The sequence below is a fragment of the Petaurus breviceps genome, unplaced genomic scaffold, assembly GCF_028583685.1.
Source record: "Petaurus breviceps papuanus isolate PSGF00001 unplaced genomic scaffold, PetGlider_PUasm1.0 175, whole genome shotgun sequence".
NCBI lineage: Eukaryota > Metazoa > Chordata > Mammalia > Diprotodontia > Petauridae > Petaurus > Petaurus breviceps.
In genome coordinates this window covers 6,412,233-6,430,179 of record NW_027185764.1, presented here as the reverse complement: position 1 = coordinate 6,430,179, position 17,947 = coordinate 6,412,233, and the positions used below count along the sequence as shown (strand labels likewise).

The window sequence follows — 17,947 nt, the reverse complement described above, 5'->3', positions numbered from 1 at the left end:
CTTGTTCCCTATCCTTTATAGGTATATCCTTAGTCACCCCACCCCCACTCCCCAGTGTAAGCTTTTTGAGCCAGGTCTGTTTGCTTCTTTTTTTTTTTGCTTTTTGGAGGGCAATTGGGGTTAAGTGACTTGCTAGTTAAGTCACATGGCTAGTTTTTGTGTTAAGTGTCTGAGGCTGCATTTGAACTCAGGTCCTCCTGACTCCAGGGCCGTCACTCTATTCACTGCGCCACCTAGCCACCTGTGTTTGCTTATTTTTGAATCCCCACGACACACCATGGTCATCTGCGTCAAATGTTTGATGAATGAATAACATTTTAGAACCACTCACTCAGCTCAGGAAATGTTTCACTTAGAAATATTAATAGTATATAATTAATAATTATATAGCACTTTTAAGTTTTGCAAGAATGCTTTACAAATATATCATTTGATATTTGACTTGATCCTCACAACGACCCTGGCACAGAGCTGCTATTATTACCCCCATTTTACAGATAAGGAAACAGGCATACAAAGGTTAAGTAACATGCCCAGGGTCATACATCTAGGCTGTATCCTGGGTCAGAATTTGAACTTAAGTCTTCCTTCCAGTACCTTATCCACTCTAGTAGCTAGCTGGCTGTGCATTTCAGTTCTGGTCATTAGGTAAGTAGCTGCTATGTGTAAGACCTGGTTCATAGTGCTGGAGGACCTAAAAAAATAGAGTAACATAGATTGGGGAAGCTAGGTGGTGTACTGAATAAAGCACCAGGCCTGCAAGACGGGAAAACTCATTTTCCTGAGTTCAAATGAGGTTCCAGACACTTGCTATGTGACCCTGGGTAAGTCACGTAACCCTGTTTGCCTCAGTTTCCTCATCTGTAAAATGAGTCAGAGAAGAGATAGCAAACCAACCAGTCCAGTGCATCTTTGTCAACAAAACCCCAAATGGGGTCACAAAAAGTTCGACAGCTGAAACTACTGAACAACAAAGACAGATCCTGCCGTTGAAAAATTTGCGGTCTGATAAGGGAAGGGGCATATGTTCAGATAACTAAAAAGGGAGAATGAGAGGAGGGGAAGGCTTCAGGGAGGAGGCGGCATCTGACACAAGACTTAAAGGAAAAGGCAAAGGAGAGCCAAGACTGACATTACTAGAGTGCACTTAAGGTTTACAAAACATTTTATAGATGAAGAAACATTCAAGAAGAACCAGGATGTAAGCCCAAATTTTCTTGGGATCACGGATGTAGAACTTTAGATTTATTCAGATTTAGAGCTGGAAATGACCTCAGAGGCTTCTAGTCCAACCCTCTCATTCTACAGGGTAGGCAACTGAAATCCCATAAAAAAGAAGTTACTTGGTCAGTGTCACTCAGGTTGAGCTGGGATTCAGTCCTGGTCCCTCTGGCTCCAAATGCTGGACTGCACTGGGCCTTGCTGCATAAGTAATGCCTTGGAGATAGGAGAGTATAGAACAAGAAATCGGAATAATGAAAAGAACGGCTGGTAGAGTTAAGGAAAGGGGATAGGGTGCCACCTATGCCTAATTCCAGCTCTTCTCCCTTGTTCCCTGTGAGAACTCTTCTCTGGTTTCTCCCCTCCCTCCCTTTCCTCTGCTGTGGTCACTAAGGAAATGGGGCCCTTCTGGCAATCTTCTTTAGCCTCTCCTTGGCTCAGAGACGATAACCTACAGCCTGGTTCCCTTATGAGATGGAGTCTTGGCCGTCCTCTGTATTCCAGGCCTTGCCCTTTTCCCCTGTGAAGCTGCTGGACACAGTTTTTGGAAGCAGTGATTGAGTGCCCTGAGCCAGGCCATGTTCAACTTCCAGCAGAATCCAGAACTGGAAAAGCATTTGCCCAGAGGCTCCTAGGCAAGTTAAATCTTCCCCCCTCCAGGATCTAACTAGAGCTTTTCTTACTTGTTTGTAGTTTTACAAAGCATTTTCTATACTACCTGGGGAAGCACAGCACGGAACTAGAATTCCTAAGGCATAGCAGCCCAGAGGTAAATCAATGATTTGCCTCCTTATTAAGCTGAAAACAATCGGGGCTTCAAATGCAAGTGGGCTGATTAGAAACTGCCCTTTCACATAACAAACATTTACCAAGTGCCTTCGTGTCAGATGATGGGAAATGACAAGAAAAAAATGCAAGTCCCTGCCCTCAAGAGGTTGTATTCTATCAGGGGGAAGTAACACTTCTAATGTACAAAGTAAACACACCAGGACATCATGGTGTCATTCATTTAAGCTTTCAGATCGCTAGAAAAATTTAAGGGCCGCACAGCTGTCAGCAGAAACAATCCACTCAGAAAAAGCTGATTTAGCCTGCAGGCCTCACCTCTCCCTAGTATGGTCTGTAAAGCACCCAGATGGGTCTTGGAAATGGCTGCACTCCCACCACTATGAAATGATCAATCAACATTTATTTCTTAAGTACCTACTTTGTGCAAGGCATAGTGCTAAATGCTGGGGACACAAAAAAAGGCAAAAGGCAGTCCCTGACCTTCGAAGACCTCATGATCTAATGGGGAGACGACATTGCAGGCAAGATAGACACGAAGTAAGTTACAGGACAAACAGGAGGTAACAGTGGGAAGGTGGGATTTTAGTTGGGACATTAAGGAAGTCGGGGAGGTGAGCAGCTGGGAGTGGAGGAGGGAGAGCCTGTCGGGCACAGGGAACAACCGGAGCTGAGAGGAGTGTCCTTACAGAACAGCCAGGAGCCCAGCTTCACTGGGTCAGTCCTTGTTGGCGAGTAAGGGATAAGAAAACTGGAAAGGTAGGAGGGGGTCAGGTTACGAAGAGCCAAACAGCATTTTGCATTTGCTCCTGGAAGCAAAAGGGAGCCATTTATGTTTCCTGAGTAAGAGAGGATGACGCTACTACTCAGTTACTATTCAGGCTCTAGGAACAATGGGATTCAAAGGGCCAGTGCTCCCCAAGGAGCCCTTGTGTTCTTAGACGGAATCTGTCAAGAATTAGGCTTCATGATCTTGGACCTTAAAGCAGATGAGGCCTTTCCCCATCTGTTGAATGAAAAAGGTACCTATCCTACCTCCCTCACAAATATTTTAAGAAGCCGATTTGACCAAGAGATCATCTGGTCCAATTTTTTCCTTTTAGAGGTAATGAAACTCTAGAACAGTGACCTGTCCAAGCTCATGAAGCTAAGAAAGTACTTTAGAGAAAGCAAGGGGCATCCTACAGACCTAAAGGTCTCTCAGTGGGTCTTAAAAACAGCCCTTCCCTTCACTATGTAATAAGTTATTTTTTCCCTCAGTCACACCTCTCTCCCCCTCCCCATACAAGTAACAGCAAGGAATCACTTCATCCCAAACCATTTTATTAAAGTAAAAAATGACAACCTGAGAAGGCCCTCCTCCATGCATGCATCCCACCCCTACCTCTTCTAGTAGGATTTAGGAGGGTGGAGGAACCTTGCATTTCTAGCATCTAGTAACACAATTAAAGGAGGATTTGAGAAGGCTTTTGTGTCCCTGTTTTCCCAGTGGGATCCTGTCCCAGGCTGTCCAGGCTGGAGTCAGTCCTATGAGTTCCAGCTCCTGTCCAGGCCCACACTCCCATCTCTGTTCGGCAGGTTTTGTTCTTAGTTAGGGCCCTCTGCTTCCCTAGGGACAGGTGCACATTCTGTGGCTCCTGGGGCAGGGCCAAGGTCCTCAGCCTTCGGGGTGTCTTCATGGGGCAACTCTGTGTACTTGCAGGAAGAACCTCGAGCCAGGTGGACGGGGTAGTGGCGCCGGTTGGTCTCTATCTTGGCCAGCACAGCCTGCGGCAAGTCAATATGGCATCGTGACGCCAAGGCTACCAGGTAGATAAGGACGTCACTGAGCTCCTCCCCTAAGGCCCCTCGTTCTGCTTCTGACCAGGACAGGGGTCCTGGGCCACCATCAGGCCTCCACTGACTGAGGCGAAGACGAGACAGAGAAGACAGATGTTAGTGCTGGGCCTTGGCACCCCACAATCACAGCCTCACCCTCTGCCTCTCTGGACAGCTCCTAGCCCACTACCCAGCGCCAGGCCCTGCTTTGTATCCTGCGACTCTGAGATTTAGGGCAGCCCCAGCCCAAAGCAGCCCTGTGCCCCCACCCCACTGAGAAAGCTCGCGTGCCCACACAGACATGCACATGCACGCACGCACACATACTCTCTCTCTCTGCTGTAAATGTATATAGGCAAGTAAAAGAAGCTCCTGCATCGACCTTATCCAAAAATGTATCATCCTTCACTTAGGAGTGCATCATTTCTCCATCAGGATGTGGGCGGCATGTTTCATTATGAGTCCTCCAAAAGAATGGAGTCCAACTCAAATAGAAACAAGTCTGATAAACTGCACAAAAGGATCCCTGCACATTACATAGTGACTCAGAATTTATTATAGATTATATTCCCTACTATACATATCAATATTGCCTATGTTCTGTTGTAGTTTTGCTCTGGTTCAGATGGCCACAATCGCCTCCTGTGCTCTAGACATGTAGCTGACCAAAATTCCCAAGTCTGAAAACTCTTTGTCCTCCATCTTTTAACACTTCCCTCTTCGTTACCCTCCACAATGAGTCTCTAAGCTCCATCCATTCTGTTTCTGAAATGCTTTTAGCAGCCATTCATTCCCTCCCATCCTAGGCCACCCCACTCTAAGCCTTTGTCACACCTCTTGCCTAGTCTACTATAATATTGTAACTGGTCTCCCTTTCTCCAGGCTCTTCCTCTTTCTAAATGCATCCTTTCCTTACTAAAGTAATTTCCTAATGCACAGGGTCTAATGACCATCAGATCTCTTTTGCTCAGAGCCTTTAGTGGCTCTCCCACTCTTTTAGGATAAAATCCAAAATCCTTAGCCTGGCAAGCAAGACTCTCTTTCTCTCTAGGATTTGGCCCTCTCTTCCTTTTCAAGCTGCATTTTCTATTAATTTCTTTACTTTCTCTTCAATCACATTGGACCATTGTTATTCCTATTACACACCTTATTATTCCCTGCCTTTACTTATTATTAGCATTTGGGGTCCTACCCAGCCCCTCATCATTTCCACAGAGCAAAATCCTACCCATCCATCTTTCTAGGCTCAGGTCAAATGCCACTTAGGAAGCCAGGAATGCACTTTCCTTCCTCAAAATCTTCCTGTCTCACCCCTGGATCCCAGTACTTTGTATATCTCCTATACTCTTTATAAAATTCTGCCTTATATTTTATGTTTTTTTCTTTAATATATTTTACTTATTTCATTAAATATTTCCCAATTAAATATTTAAAAATTTAACATTCATTTTAAAAAAGTTTGAGTCCCAAATTCTCTCTCCTACCCCTCCCCCTTTTTGAGAAGGCAAGCAATTTGATAGCAATTCTACTTATGAAGCTGTGAAAAACATATTTCCATATTAGCCAAGCTGCAAAAGAAAACACCGTCCAAAAATGGGAGAAAAACAAATAAACTTAAAAAAAGCGTGGTTCATTTTGCATTCAGAGTTCTTAAGTTCTCTCTGGATGTAGACAGCATTTTATACGTGTTTTATTCATTCTCCCTACTAGGTCGTAACCCCTTTAAGGGCATGGCCTGTGCCTGGGAAGCCCACATATACCCCACTATACCACTGTGCAAAGATAAACCCGCACAGATTACTCCAGCAGCAGCACCCCAACTGAGTAGGCGGTGCCGGTGAGGGAAGGGAAGCCAGCAAGGCCCCGCCCCCACCCTTCCCCACCTGTCCCAATCCAGCTACTCACAAAAGCTCTGCCAGCTCTCCCACTTCGCCAACGAGGGCCAGGAGGAGGTTCCGAGGTTTATGGAACTGGTCCCAGTCTCTTTCTGCTGCAAACTCTGTCTGGAGGCGACGGCTAGGTCAGAGAACGGGAGAGGGGCAAAGAATCAGCTGTCAACAAACCCCTCATTTTACAGAGGGGTAAACTGAGGCCGTGCAGGTAGGTGGGGCAGCTGACAGAAGACCAGGCCTGGAGTCTGAAAGCGTCATCTTCCCGAGTTCAAACCCAGTCTCGGACACTGACTAGCTGTGGGTCCCTGGGCAAGTCACGTACCCACCGGGCTCCCAGCACTGACGCTATGGACTGCAGAGGTGGAGGGTGCTTCCGCACCTGGGAGTCGCTAACACTAACAACGAAATAACAGAAGTCTGGGCTTCCTCCAGATTGCATTCTAGCGCAGGCTGGGAGGCAGGAAGCCTCGGGCTCATCGGGGACCCCCTCCCCCGCCATCTTCCCCCGTGGAGTGGCCAGCATCCCCGAGCAGGGACAGGAGTGGGGCGTGCATCTCACATGTCCTCCAGCGTGGGCTCCGGGCTGAAGCTGAATGGGGCATCGTGCCCCGTTGCCGCCGCTGCGCCCTCGGGGTCGCTGCCCCCTGGCATGGTGCTGCACGGGAGCCACTAACTCCGAAGCCACGTGAAGGCGCCCAGCCCAGCCCCTCCCCCTCTCCCGGTCTGGCTTTCCCGGGCTTCGGCCCCCCCAGCGCGTTCTCTCCTTACGCAGGCGCAGGCGAGAAGCCATGCAGTAGAGAGCGGGGAGGAGGAGGGACAGGACCGGAGAAGGAGCCAATAACGCGCCTTAATTTTCTCCCGGGTCCACACATGGACCAATCAGAGAGCCTCGCGCTCTGACTCTTGAGGGGGTGGACCTAAGGCCCTGCAGATGGGCCAGGCGAGAGCTCTTAAAGGGCCTGCTGTAATTCCTTAGGATCCTATCAACCAGATGATAAACAAGGAAAGGCAGGGAAAGAGGAACTAGAGCGCAAGCGCAAAGGGCCGTGTCTGGAAAACTGGGCCAGGGGCGGCCACTCCACGATTGGCCACCAGATGGCGCCAAGAAATAAGCACCCCTAGACAGGTCCCGATGTCAGTCAACAAACATTGATTATGCTCCTGCTGTGTACCACGCGGTACCAGTGTAGCGGGGGCTGAGCCAGGTTAGGCATCCCACACTTCCTCTTGCGCAGACAACAATAATCAGGCAGCGTCAACACTGCTCTCGGAGAGGTCCTGACAATACGTTCTCTCCGGGTCCATCCACCGTTCCGTGACCACCTCCGTCCTCTGGCCCCGCTTCCCCATTACGCTGTTTGAACGTAAGCTTTTCGATCAGGGACTGGAGTTATATCCCCAGAATGCAGTGTGGCTTATGGCACGTAGTAGGCACCTTAATAAAGGCTGATTATGTACACAAACATGTCAAGATCACAAATACAAAGTAATCGTGGAGGGGGGAGGGCATTGACAATTGGGAGGATCAGGAAAAGCCTTCACAAACTTGAGCCGAGCCTTGACAGCATCTGTGTACGTATGCTGGTGTATAATTCCAGACTGCTTTTATGAAGAGCTGGGACAATTCATGGTTTCGCGTGCCTTTTTCCCCCTCGATATTTGTCACTTACTATTTTATCACTGTTGTCAATGTTGTTTATGAGGTAGAAACTCAAAATTGCTTTTATTTTAATAGTTTTCTAGTTAATAATGACTTGAAGCATTTTTATATGGTCAGAGATAATTCAGACATATACCTTTGAGAATGGAGGCACCATTGTTCTTCTAGACTACCCCGCTAATAACCTTGACATTATCTTTGACACCTCATTCTTCCGTACCCCTATGTCTAATGGGTTGGCAAATCTTGCCATTTCTACCTCTACAACATCTCTCAAATATGACCCCTTCTCTCTGCTCAATGAACTGCCACCTTATTTGAGCCCTCCTCACCTCTGCTTCAAGCCTCCCCACTTGAGTCTATACTCCATCCTACTACCAGTGATTTTACTTAAGTACAGATCTGGCCTTGTCAGTCCAGGGGCTTCTTTTTGGCTCGAGGGTAAAATACAAACACTTCTATTTAGCTTTTAAAGCCATTTAAGACCTGAAACTTTCAGTTTTTTTGTCTTACAAGGTAATTTTACCTTATAAATTTTACCTGACTCCTTTCCTGTAATATATGATCCAACCATCTGACCATCTCTTTGTTCCCCTCCTGGTAAAATTCCCCTTGTACCTTGCTGTACCTTGGGTAAAGCAAGAAATATTCCAGGCTTGTATTCTTACCTCCTTCAACCAATAACTATGCTCAGAGATCCTAAAGGATTAGTCTGGAAGCAGAGATAGCAGCTAACATTGTGCTCCCCTCCAATTACCCTCCAGGAACCTTCCTAAAAGGAGATGTCTCTAACACACATCAGAGGTCAGAATTTTCCTATAAAGACTGGTAAACCATTTCTCCAGCTGCCAGACCACCCCAGTCTGGAGAATTTCAAAACCATTGCTCCTGGGGTCGGCTAGGTGGTACAGTGAATAGAGCACTGGTCCTGGAGACAGGAGGACCTGAGTTCAAATTTGGCCTCAGACACTTAATACTTACTAGCTGCGTGACCTTGGTCAAGTCACTTAACTCCAATTGCCCTGCCTTCCCCCCTCCAAAAATCAAAAACAAACAAAAATCATTGCTCCAGTCTGGACACAGATTTGGAAATCCATCCTTCCCATTCCCCACTGTCTATAAATAATTGTCTCTAGTAAATTTCTTTTGGACCTGACATGTACATCTTGTGTGTGGGCTTCCTTTTCCCCTTTCTAGAGCAGATACTTTTTCAGTTCCACATAATCACTCATTTAGAGAGGCATTTGCTGCCAAATTGAGAAATTGCAATGGGTAGGAGAAACAAATCAAATCTTTTACTTTTTAAAAAATTCCATGAATTCAGAAAGTCCTCATTCCACTTGCTGTAGTGAATGGCCCTAATTAAGAGAAGTAACATGAATTCAATCTACAAAGATAACTTGAAGCTAGACCATATAAAGCTTTGAATGCCCAATAAGTCTGTATTTTATTGAGGAGGCAATAGAAAGCAATTGAGGCTTCTTGAGCAGGGGAATAACACGGTCAGAATTGTGCTTTAGGAATATCATTTAGGCAGTTGGATGGAGGCTGGACTAGAGAGAAAAGATTCCTGGAGCAGGCAGACAAATTAGGATGCTAGACAGTAGTACAGCTAAGAGATGATGAGGGCTGGAGCTGAAGAGTGGCTGGGTGGGTGTAGAGAAAGGGACAGATTTGAAAGATGCTTTTGGAGGTGGAATTGACAAGACTTGGAAACTGACTATCTACAGGGGAGGGGCAGGGATGAGGGAGAGGAAAGAGTCAAAGATAACTCTAAGGTAATTACTATGCAATCATCTAAGTCTAGATAACCGTGCTAGTAGCCCAGAACATTCGCCCTGGAGGGGCTTTTGGGAATCATATGATCCAACAACCTTATTTTACAGAAAAAGACCTCAGACCTTCCTAGAGGAAGAGGTTACTCGGAGTTAGTGACAAAGTCAGGACCAGTGTCATGGTCTCCTGAGTCCCACCCTGTGGTTCTTTTCATTGCATTATCTTTCCTTAAAATCTGTTCTAGATTTTCTGGACTTTTGGTTTCCAAAGAAAGTTTGGTAATGAGACTCCCTGGAAAGTCTGGGGAAATGGAAAGCTTGTGAGTCCAGCCCTCTCATTTTACAGGTGAGAAAACTGAGGCAAGGGAGATTAAGGGATTCCCCCAGGGTCATAGAGGTAGCGAGCACCTGAGGTAGGAGTTGAGTTCAGCCCTATCCATTATTCCGTGCTGCTTCTCACAAAGCCAATATGTACCAAAGATGAGATTTGAACACAGATTTTCCTGATTTGGGGGTTCTATATCTTCTTAACCATGTTAATATTCCAAAGCATTTACATAGGTAAGTACAAGGTAATCTAAGGGATAGAGACTTAACAGCTAGGGGGTTCAGAGAAGGCTTTAAGGAATAGATAGAACCCAAGCTGAACCTTGAAAGAAAATTAAAAAAAAACCTCAGAACTAAGATGAAGAAGAAGTGCATTCCAGTCATGGGAAATGTAGATTTAGGAGAGGAAATGTCAAGTTCAGGGACCAACCAGTAATCTAGTCTGGCTGGAGCAGAGTCTATGCAGGGGAATAATATGAAATAAAGTTGGAAGGATAGGTTTAATCAAGCAATCAATAAATATTTATTAAGCATCTATGCCAAATCAGGTTGTAGAAGGCTTTAATTACTATGCTAAGGGATTGTTAATTATCATATAGCAACAGGGAGCCACTGAAGGTCTTGGAGCAGTAGATGCCTGGGTCAAATCTGTGTATTAGAAAGATTATCTTGGCATTTGTGTGGAGGATGGATTGGAGAAGAGAGACTGAGAGTAGGGAGACCAGTTAGGAGGTTATTACAATAGTCTAGATAGGAGGTGATTGGCCTAAAGTAGGATCCCCTAAAGAAGAGAAGGGGATAGATGGAAGAGATGTCATAGAGGACAAATCAGGCAACTGATTAGAAATGGGAATGAAGAAGAGGGAAGACTCTGAGGTTATAAACCTAAGTGTCAGGGAGGATAGTGGTTGTTCTCAACAGAAATAAAGAAGTATATAAGAAGGAAGATGCTACGTTTGGGTAGCCAACAGGAAATCCAGGTAGAGAAGTTGTGTGCGTGTGGTGGGGAATCAGAACTGCAATCATTGTGCAGCATTTTGGTAGACCAGCAATGTAAGGATTTCCCTCTCCAACCATCTGATGACCTCGCAATAGAAAGTTCCCAACCACCATTGAAGAAGTGTATAATATAATAAACAGTACAAGGACATAGTAAAATTGGATGGCCTGATTCACTATTAGAACAATTGTTTGTTGTTCTTCTATAAGAGACACTTGCAGTCTGGTCTAAATGCTTACCCCGAATCTTCAGTTTTGTCTAAAGGGGCCTATTTCCCAATTGTAAAAGTGATTGGTCACCACCCCTTGAACAGGGAATGTACTCTCATTTTTCTTTTTTTGCTTTTTTTTGAGGGGGAAAGGCAGGATAAATGGGATTAAGTGACTTACCCAAGGTCACACAGCTACTAAAGTGTTAAGTGTCTGAAGTCGGATTTGAACTCAAGTCCTCATGACTCCAGGGCCGGTGCTCTATTCACTGCACCACCCAGCTGCCCCTTGTCCTCTCATTCTGATAAACAAACTCTGCCAGCTGCACGGCAAATATTTCTCTAGAAGTCTATTCTCTCCTTTGAATGATTCCCCCTTCCTTCTGCACTGAAAGGTGCAGACTTTAAACCAGCTTGAAAAGTATATAAACTCAACCTGTAACCCTGGGAACTGGAGGCTGCTAACAGCAGTGTTCTTAGCATGCTAATACACGGGCTTGCTTTCAGTTCAGCCTCCTATCTGACCCACTGTTTTTAGACTTCTGCTCAGGGGTGTGACCTTCCCAAGAGACTGCATTCCTTTTTGTCAATGTCCAACAGGTAACTGAAGTGGGACTGGATTTCAGAAGAGAGATTGGGTTGAGTATGTACATCTGGGAGTCATTCACCTAAGACTGAATCCATGGAAAGTTAGAAGATCACCAATGAGTGTAGAAAGAAAATAGAAGAGGACAAAGGGAACAGGCAAGGGGCAGGGGAGAAACCCAAGGAGACTTTAGTCAGACAGGTCTGACAGGCCAGACTAGGTCCAGAAGAAAACAGAATTATAGAAGCCAAGAAAGGACTTTATTAAATGTTTGCTGAATGATCTGAGCCTGCCTGCAGCTCCCTCCAGTCCTACATGACTCTGTGTTCTTTGTATTTCCCCAGAGTATTTTCTCTTACTTTATCTCTCTCAAGATATCTCTTAAACTGGCTGCTCGCCTTATCCATGGCTGAGGGCTTATGGGATCTTGAGCCTTCCATCCTTCCTACCTTGCCCCTTCCACCAATAAAAAGGAGATAAAGCTCCAGTTACTTTTTCTCAAGGCTGGTCAGTAGAACCACTATCTTGAGTTCTTTCTAAAGAATTTGTCTATCACTCAGTCCCTTAAATTCTGGGTTTGCCTCATTTTAGGGAAAACTGGGGAAGAGAGAGCATAGAATGATAATTGGAAGATTTCCTAGAGGTTATCTGGTCCCATGCCCTCATTTTACAGATGAGGAAACCGAGACCCAGAGACAATAAGTGACCAAGGCCACACAATAGTAAGTGGTGGAATCAGGATTTGAACTCAGTTTCCAGGATTCTACATTTGGCATTCTGGGGGACCTAGAGTGATGGGGAAAACTACACATTTGGAGTCTAGGCCTCAGAGTTAAAATCCCAGTTCTACTCCCTAGGATAGATGATTTTGGGAAATCACAGCCTTTTGGGGGCTCTGTTTCCTTATCTGTAAATGAGAAAGTTGGGCTAGATGATCTCAGAGGTCTCCTTTAGATCTCCATCTATGCTCCCATCATACTGGTTTCCCCAGTCTTTAAAAGAAAGTGTAGTGGGGGATATACAAGCTTTCCTCTGCCACTGATTTTTTTTTTAATGCAGACAGAAGCCTGGGTCAAGAGTCAGAGAATTTGACTTTCAGTTCTGACTACCACTTACTGTCTTGTGCATGTGACAGTAGGTGAATCATAGCAGTTTTCTTAGTTTTAGTTTTTTTATGTGTAAACTAGACATAAATAATATTTGCACTTCACAGCCTTGTAAGATACAAATGGAATTTTATTTATATATACATATATGTACACATACCTACATACATATTATGTGTATATTGCTTTGTAATCAGCTGAAGCTATCAATGTTATCTATCTAGTGCTGTTTCCAGTTCTCCCTCAGGGCTTCTGCCCTGTCAGTCAGTTACGTTCTCACGACTCTATTTCCTTCTCAATTCACAGCTATAGGCAGGAAGTCTAGTATAACTGTGAGAAACAAGACATCTCAGATGAGTCACTTCTTCCCTCTGGTATCTTGAAGTGATGCCCAGGTAAAGGGTAAGGGAGGAAGGAGTGAAAGAAAGAGATGGAAGGAAGGAGATACAATGAGAGGGAGAGTGATGGGGAAAGTAGTAAGATGGAGAGAGAGAGAGAGGCAGAGAGAGAGAGACAGAGGCAGAGAGAGAAAGACAGAGACAGAGAGATGACAAAATAAGAACTAAATAGAGCAGAGAGAGACTGAGGGAAGAAGAAAGAATGAAAGGGAAATAGATAAACAAGAGAGAGGGTGGGAAGAAGAGATAGATGAAGCCAGAGATATGGAGGGAGAGAGAAACTGAAAAAGGATAAAGATAAGAGAAGACAAATGGAGAGAGATATGGGGAAAATTTATAAAAGGTCGAAAAACAGAAATATAAAGATAGGGTGGGAAAGAGAAAAGCTAGACTGGTCAGATACAAACAGATGGAGAGACAGAGAAACAGGAGGTAAAAAGTCAGAAAAAGGTAGAGAATAAGAGGTGAGGAGAAATAGAGATGAGTAAGGAGTGAAAACTGTGGGGTGGGGAAAGATGGCAGGAGTCTAGCCATAAGTAATGGGAAGAAATGAAGAGAGAGGGAGAAGGAATGAGGGATGGAAAGCTGGGGTAGGGGAGAGGGAGATAGAAAGAAAGATAAAGAAGAAATAGATATGTCAAGTACAGTACTAGCATTCAGAAAATGTCTTTCATCTGGTTATGAGAGACAGGACAACCCCAGCTAGAAAGTCTTAGCAAGTATTAGTAAGTGCATAGAATACGCCTCACAGTTTCCAGGGAGAACCCATTCTGACACCATGAGTCTCAGAAAGATTTGAGAATAGCAAGACCCACATTCCTTATTTGTCATTGCCTCCCTCTGGCATCATTCAGCACCCTCTTTGAGGTTCTTTCCACTCCTCAGTGTTAAGGATTCTAGATGCTTCCAGCTCCTAACCATTCCCCACACTGACTTCTCCTCTTTCTTAAGGAGTTTTTGTAGCTTCCTTTCTGCCCTGATCCCTACCCTCATATTTGGTGACTTCATTCTACACACTGATGTCTCTTTCCTACTCATCAGCCTGGAATCTTCCATGGCCCACGCTTTCACTTTACCTCAGGCACCCACAGAGATTCTCATTCTTTATATAATGATACCTGGGGTGACCACCCACACTCTAGCACTTCTGTCTCTCACAGAGGAAGTATGGACACCAACTCATTCTCTAGGCTGACGTGATCATTCTAACCTGCTCACACACTACTAGCTACTCTAGGTTCTTGGAGAAGGAACATGTTATTTGTTTATATTAAAATTCTTTTGGGGATCTGTTGTGAGAGAATACATGCCCCTCAGTTGCTACAGCAGCTCTCAAACCGCAGCAAATGTGTTTCTATTTACTCAAACCAGAAACTCAGAATGATGATAATTTTAAATCTTAAATATAACCATTTCCTATCACTTAGTAAAAGAAAAAAGAAATAACATTGTAGTAGGATTATCTCTCACATGTAGCATACATGTAACAGAGTTTCAGATAGAGTTTAGAGAGGGCATCTTCCAACATGTTACATGAAATGCCCAAGAGAGCCCATGCAACCCAAGGAGAACCTCCTCTCTCCCTTCATCCTGGGTTTCTGGCTGGCTAATGACAACATTCAAATAGAAAGGTATGGTTCCAGATTATGATAATCATTTAACATCATTTGAACCTCAATAAGGGCCAGAGCTCGAAGTAATCAACCAGAAGAGCCTCGACCTAAGTTATCCATTTGTTCTACGAGTAAACTCAGAGAACACCTCTTCCTATGTGAACAATGCCAGATGGGGCTGACTTAAGAGAGCATTTTTCCTGTTTATGGCCTTTAAGGATGAGACCCTTAAGCAGATACTACCTTGAATAATGAGACTCTTTCTTATCTTAATATTTTATGAACATATATTATGTTATGGCATGTTAATGATAAAGAAAACACAGATATATATATACATATATATATATATATACACATATATATATATATATCCTGGGTCATAGTTTCAATTGACAACTTGTTAACTCTCTTATTTATTATATTTACCACCTATTCAATTAAGAAAATTCCTTTCTCATAATATGGCTAAACATATATGAAGATTATAAATTTGAGTGACATAGAGACCCTGAGTTGAGATTGTTCTAACACATAAAAAGGTTTGTCATTCTTTTATCAGTCTGTCAGAATTCATGTTCTGACTCCTTGTATGTACAAGTTCGCTAGCTTCGGCTAGCTTTAAGGGAATAAACAATATGAATTTACATATCACCTAGTCTGTTTGCTTCCTTTAACCAAATTTTCAGGTTGACAGTTATATATGTCAGATTACATATTATAAATCTCTCTCATTGCTATTTATTTCTCCTATATGTCATCTTGGACTGGCTTAGAAACTTTCACAGGCAACGCCATCAAGATTGGGAGTTCCCATGGGGAGTCCATTGTTCAACTATTTCCCCATTCAGCACCTGGCTCTAAAATGGGCATTGGAACTCTCCACCAAATCATTCCAAACTTCCATTTATATTTCCCAAATAATATAATACAATCAAAGGTTAGCAAACTGATTTTAAAAAATCTAATCATAGAAAAAATCATTGCACAAAGGGCAGTCAGAAAGCATAGGGGAAAAGGGAAGTACAAAGGGCTGACCAGAACAGTGCATTGGAAATATAGTAACCAGTGCTAAGCTCATGATTGCATGAGCAGGAAATGGCTTTCCTACTTAGATGCTGAAAAGCAGGCAGTTAATGTAGTAGATTTGTCTACTTTGGCCACCTTATCTCCCAACCTAGTCACTATGTGGCCACAAACACATGCAATCTCACGTCTACCCTTTTTAAAAAAATTCTTTCCTGATTTTATGTGAATAAATATTTGGGATGAATCAGACCAAGTTAAGACTTTCTGAGCTTCTAGAAATCAGAGGAGTGATCAAAGGTCCTGCCTATGGAATCGGTGACTTCTCATAGCTGGTTTGCTCTTTATAGACTTAGCTACTGGCAGATTCCCTCAAAGTTTTACTGTACTTTTGCTGGCTGTTGTGGTCTTTGGAAGTTCACAAGGTTGCAATATGTCTCATATTGCTTCCAGTACTCATTCACCTAAGAACAGAAAAGAATAAACCTAATGAGAGATGGCAAGATGGGGAGATAAGACAGCAGTAGTAAACTTCCTTATGGCCCCTCTCCCCCCTGCTGTCTGGGAGGCAGAGACAAAGCTACCGGTTCAAATCTTCCGCATGCATATGCGTTCCTCTCTAGTTCTGCAGCCAATTAAAAGGATTTTCATCATAAAAGAGTAAATAAACAGAGGTGAGAGCATCCTCTGAAGCAGGAAGGGAAGGCTTGGTGTGTCTCAATTTCCTAAAGCAGACCTTTAGGAAAGGCTAAGGACTCTTTGGTCAGTCCCCTCTTTATACCTAAAAGTTAATGAAATTATATGTGAGACTTCATTGGATCAGGCAACAATGGCTCAAAGTGTCTGCATAATCTCCTGGTCATCTAAGTAGAAAAGTACACAGCATAAAGAGTCAGCACTCCTGCTTGATAGACCCTCCTTGGCAGGTTCCACCACTGCAAATGGGAAGGATTGGGAAACTACACCTGTGACAACCAATGTTGCACTCTTGTCCAATTGACTTTTCTTTCATACCGCTGTAAAGTAAACCTTTTGTTGTTGTTAAATGTTAGATGGTCTCTGGGTGTCTCATTTTGTTCCATTTCCAAAACTGATGCACCAAACCTAGAGTGAGTCAGGCATGGCCCAGAACGCTAGCAGCCAGACATCCTGTTTTCTATCAAACGGGATTTTCAGCCGCTCATTGAATTAGCATTTAATCTGTCTCCATGCCTTTGCACAATCCGTGTCCTCTGCCTAGAACGAACACACTTGTCTCATCTCCATCTCTCAGAATCCCAAATTTCATTCCAATCCTAGGTTTATGTTTAGCTCCTCCTTGATGTTCCCCATTATTTGGCTAACTTGGGGTATAAAGCAGAGGTGGCAGATAGCTGACTACACCCTCAAGTGCAGCTTGTATCCAATTAAAGTATACTTGGGAAATAGTTACCAAAATAAATAAAATACAATAAAACACAGATAATACTACATTTTAAAACTGAGTCAATATGTAGCGGGCAGGGATCCTTATACACAGACAGCGGCTCTGTTTCCATTTGAGCATGACACAGTGTAGCAGCAAGCACCCCAGCGTCCCCAGGGTGGCTGCCAACACAGGTTCTTAGATCTGCTTTGTTAAAGGAAAGCAACTCAAAATGGGTTAACAAGCTTACTTTAATCAGTCAAATATATCGTTTACCTAGTTCAGGGGGAAAAGGTCAGCACCCCGAACTTCAGAATATAGACAGAATTATCAAGATAGAGAAACAGATCAAGTATATACAGTTTCCAAACTGTCCAACCATTACATCCATACCAAATCAATATCTGGGTTTTTCAAAGTGGGGGGGGGAGGGGGGACTCTCAACAATGGCTTCCCAGAGTCTCCTGTGATCAAACACTTCTCAAAGTGAGCCCCCAAAACAAAGCCTCAAATCAGGGTTTATATAGCCTTCTCCTGGCTCAGAAAATGTAACAACCTTCTGGACCCACTGGCCAATCAGAAAGTATCTACTGAAAAACAAGCCTCCCACCCCAGGCTCCAGGTACACTTTAGCCTAGGGGCAGGGAAGATCTTAAAAATTTACATTCCCATTACACACAGCTAGTGTAGAGTAAGGGAGTAATGGGAGATAAGGCTGGAAAAATGGACTTGGACCAAAGACATTCTCAGTAGTATGGAAAATGCAAATATTAAAGAACATGATAGTTTATTATCTTGTGTGGGAAGCAAATTGATATTAGGCACTGATTGATGGTTATATATAATTTTATCTGAAAGTTTAGGAGCAAGATAAAAATTTTCTGTTCAAGTCTTCAGCTCTACAGAAAGTAAATTATCTCTGGTGTAAAACATATAGTAGTTACTAGGCCCATATATCAAAGAGATCAGAGAAAGAGAAAAAGGCTCCCTATGTACAAAAATATTTATGACAACTTTTCTGTGGAGGCAAAGATGGAAACTGAAGGAGTATCCATTAACCTGGAATGGCTGGTCAAGTTATGGCATCCTGAAAAGCTCTAATGTTATAAGAAATGGTGAAGGGAAC

The 17,947-nt window shown here is 43.7% G+C and overlaps 1 protein-coding gene across 1 annotated transcript; it reads right to left on the bottom strand.

Moving 5' to 3' along the window:
- Window positions 1-3,311: 3,311 nt before the first annotated feature.
- On the bottom strand, window positions 3,312-6,442 carry DCTPP1 (dCTP pyrophosphatase 1). The gene is made up of 3 exons (XM_069084706.1): window positions 6,277-6,442; window positions 5,731-5,841; window positions 3,312-3,910 (listed from the first exon to the last, which is right to left on the bottom strand). The coding sequence occupies exons 1-3, from the start codon at window positions 6,366-6,368 to the stop codon at window positions 3,595-3,597; spliced, it is 519 nt and encodes a 172-aa protein (XP_068940807.1). The 5' UTR covers window positions 6,369-6,442; the 3' UTR covers window positions 3,312-3,594.
- Window positions 6,443-17,947: the final 11,505 nt, after the last annotated feature.

What these genes read in the sequence shown, in the direction of transcription:
- DCTPP1 (XM_069084706.1), bottom strand. Translation starts at nt 6,368, where the DNA reads ATGCCAGGGGGCAGCGACCCCGAGGGCGCAGCGGCGGCAACGGGGCAC. An exon ending in GAGCCCACGCTGGAGGACAT is followed by an intron (nt 5,842 to 6,276) that starts GTGAGATGCACG and finishes TCTCTGACCTAG; the next exon opens with CCGTCGCCTCCAGACAGAGT. An exon ending in GGAGAGCTGGCAGAGCTTTT is followed by an intron (nt 3,911 to 5,730) that starts GTGAGTAGCTGG and finishes TCTTCGCCTCAG; the next exon opens with TCAGTGGAGGCCTGATGGTG.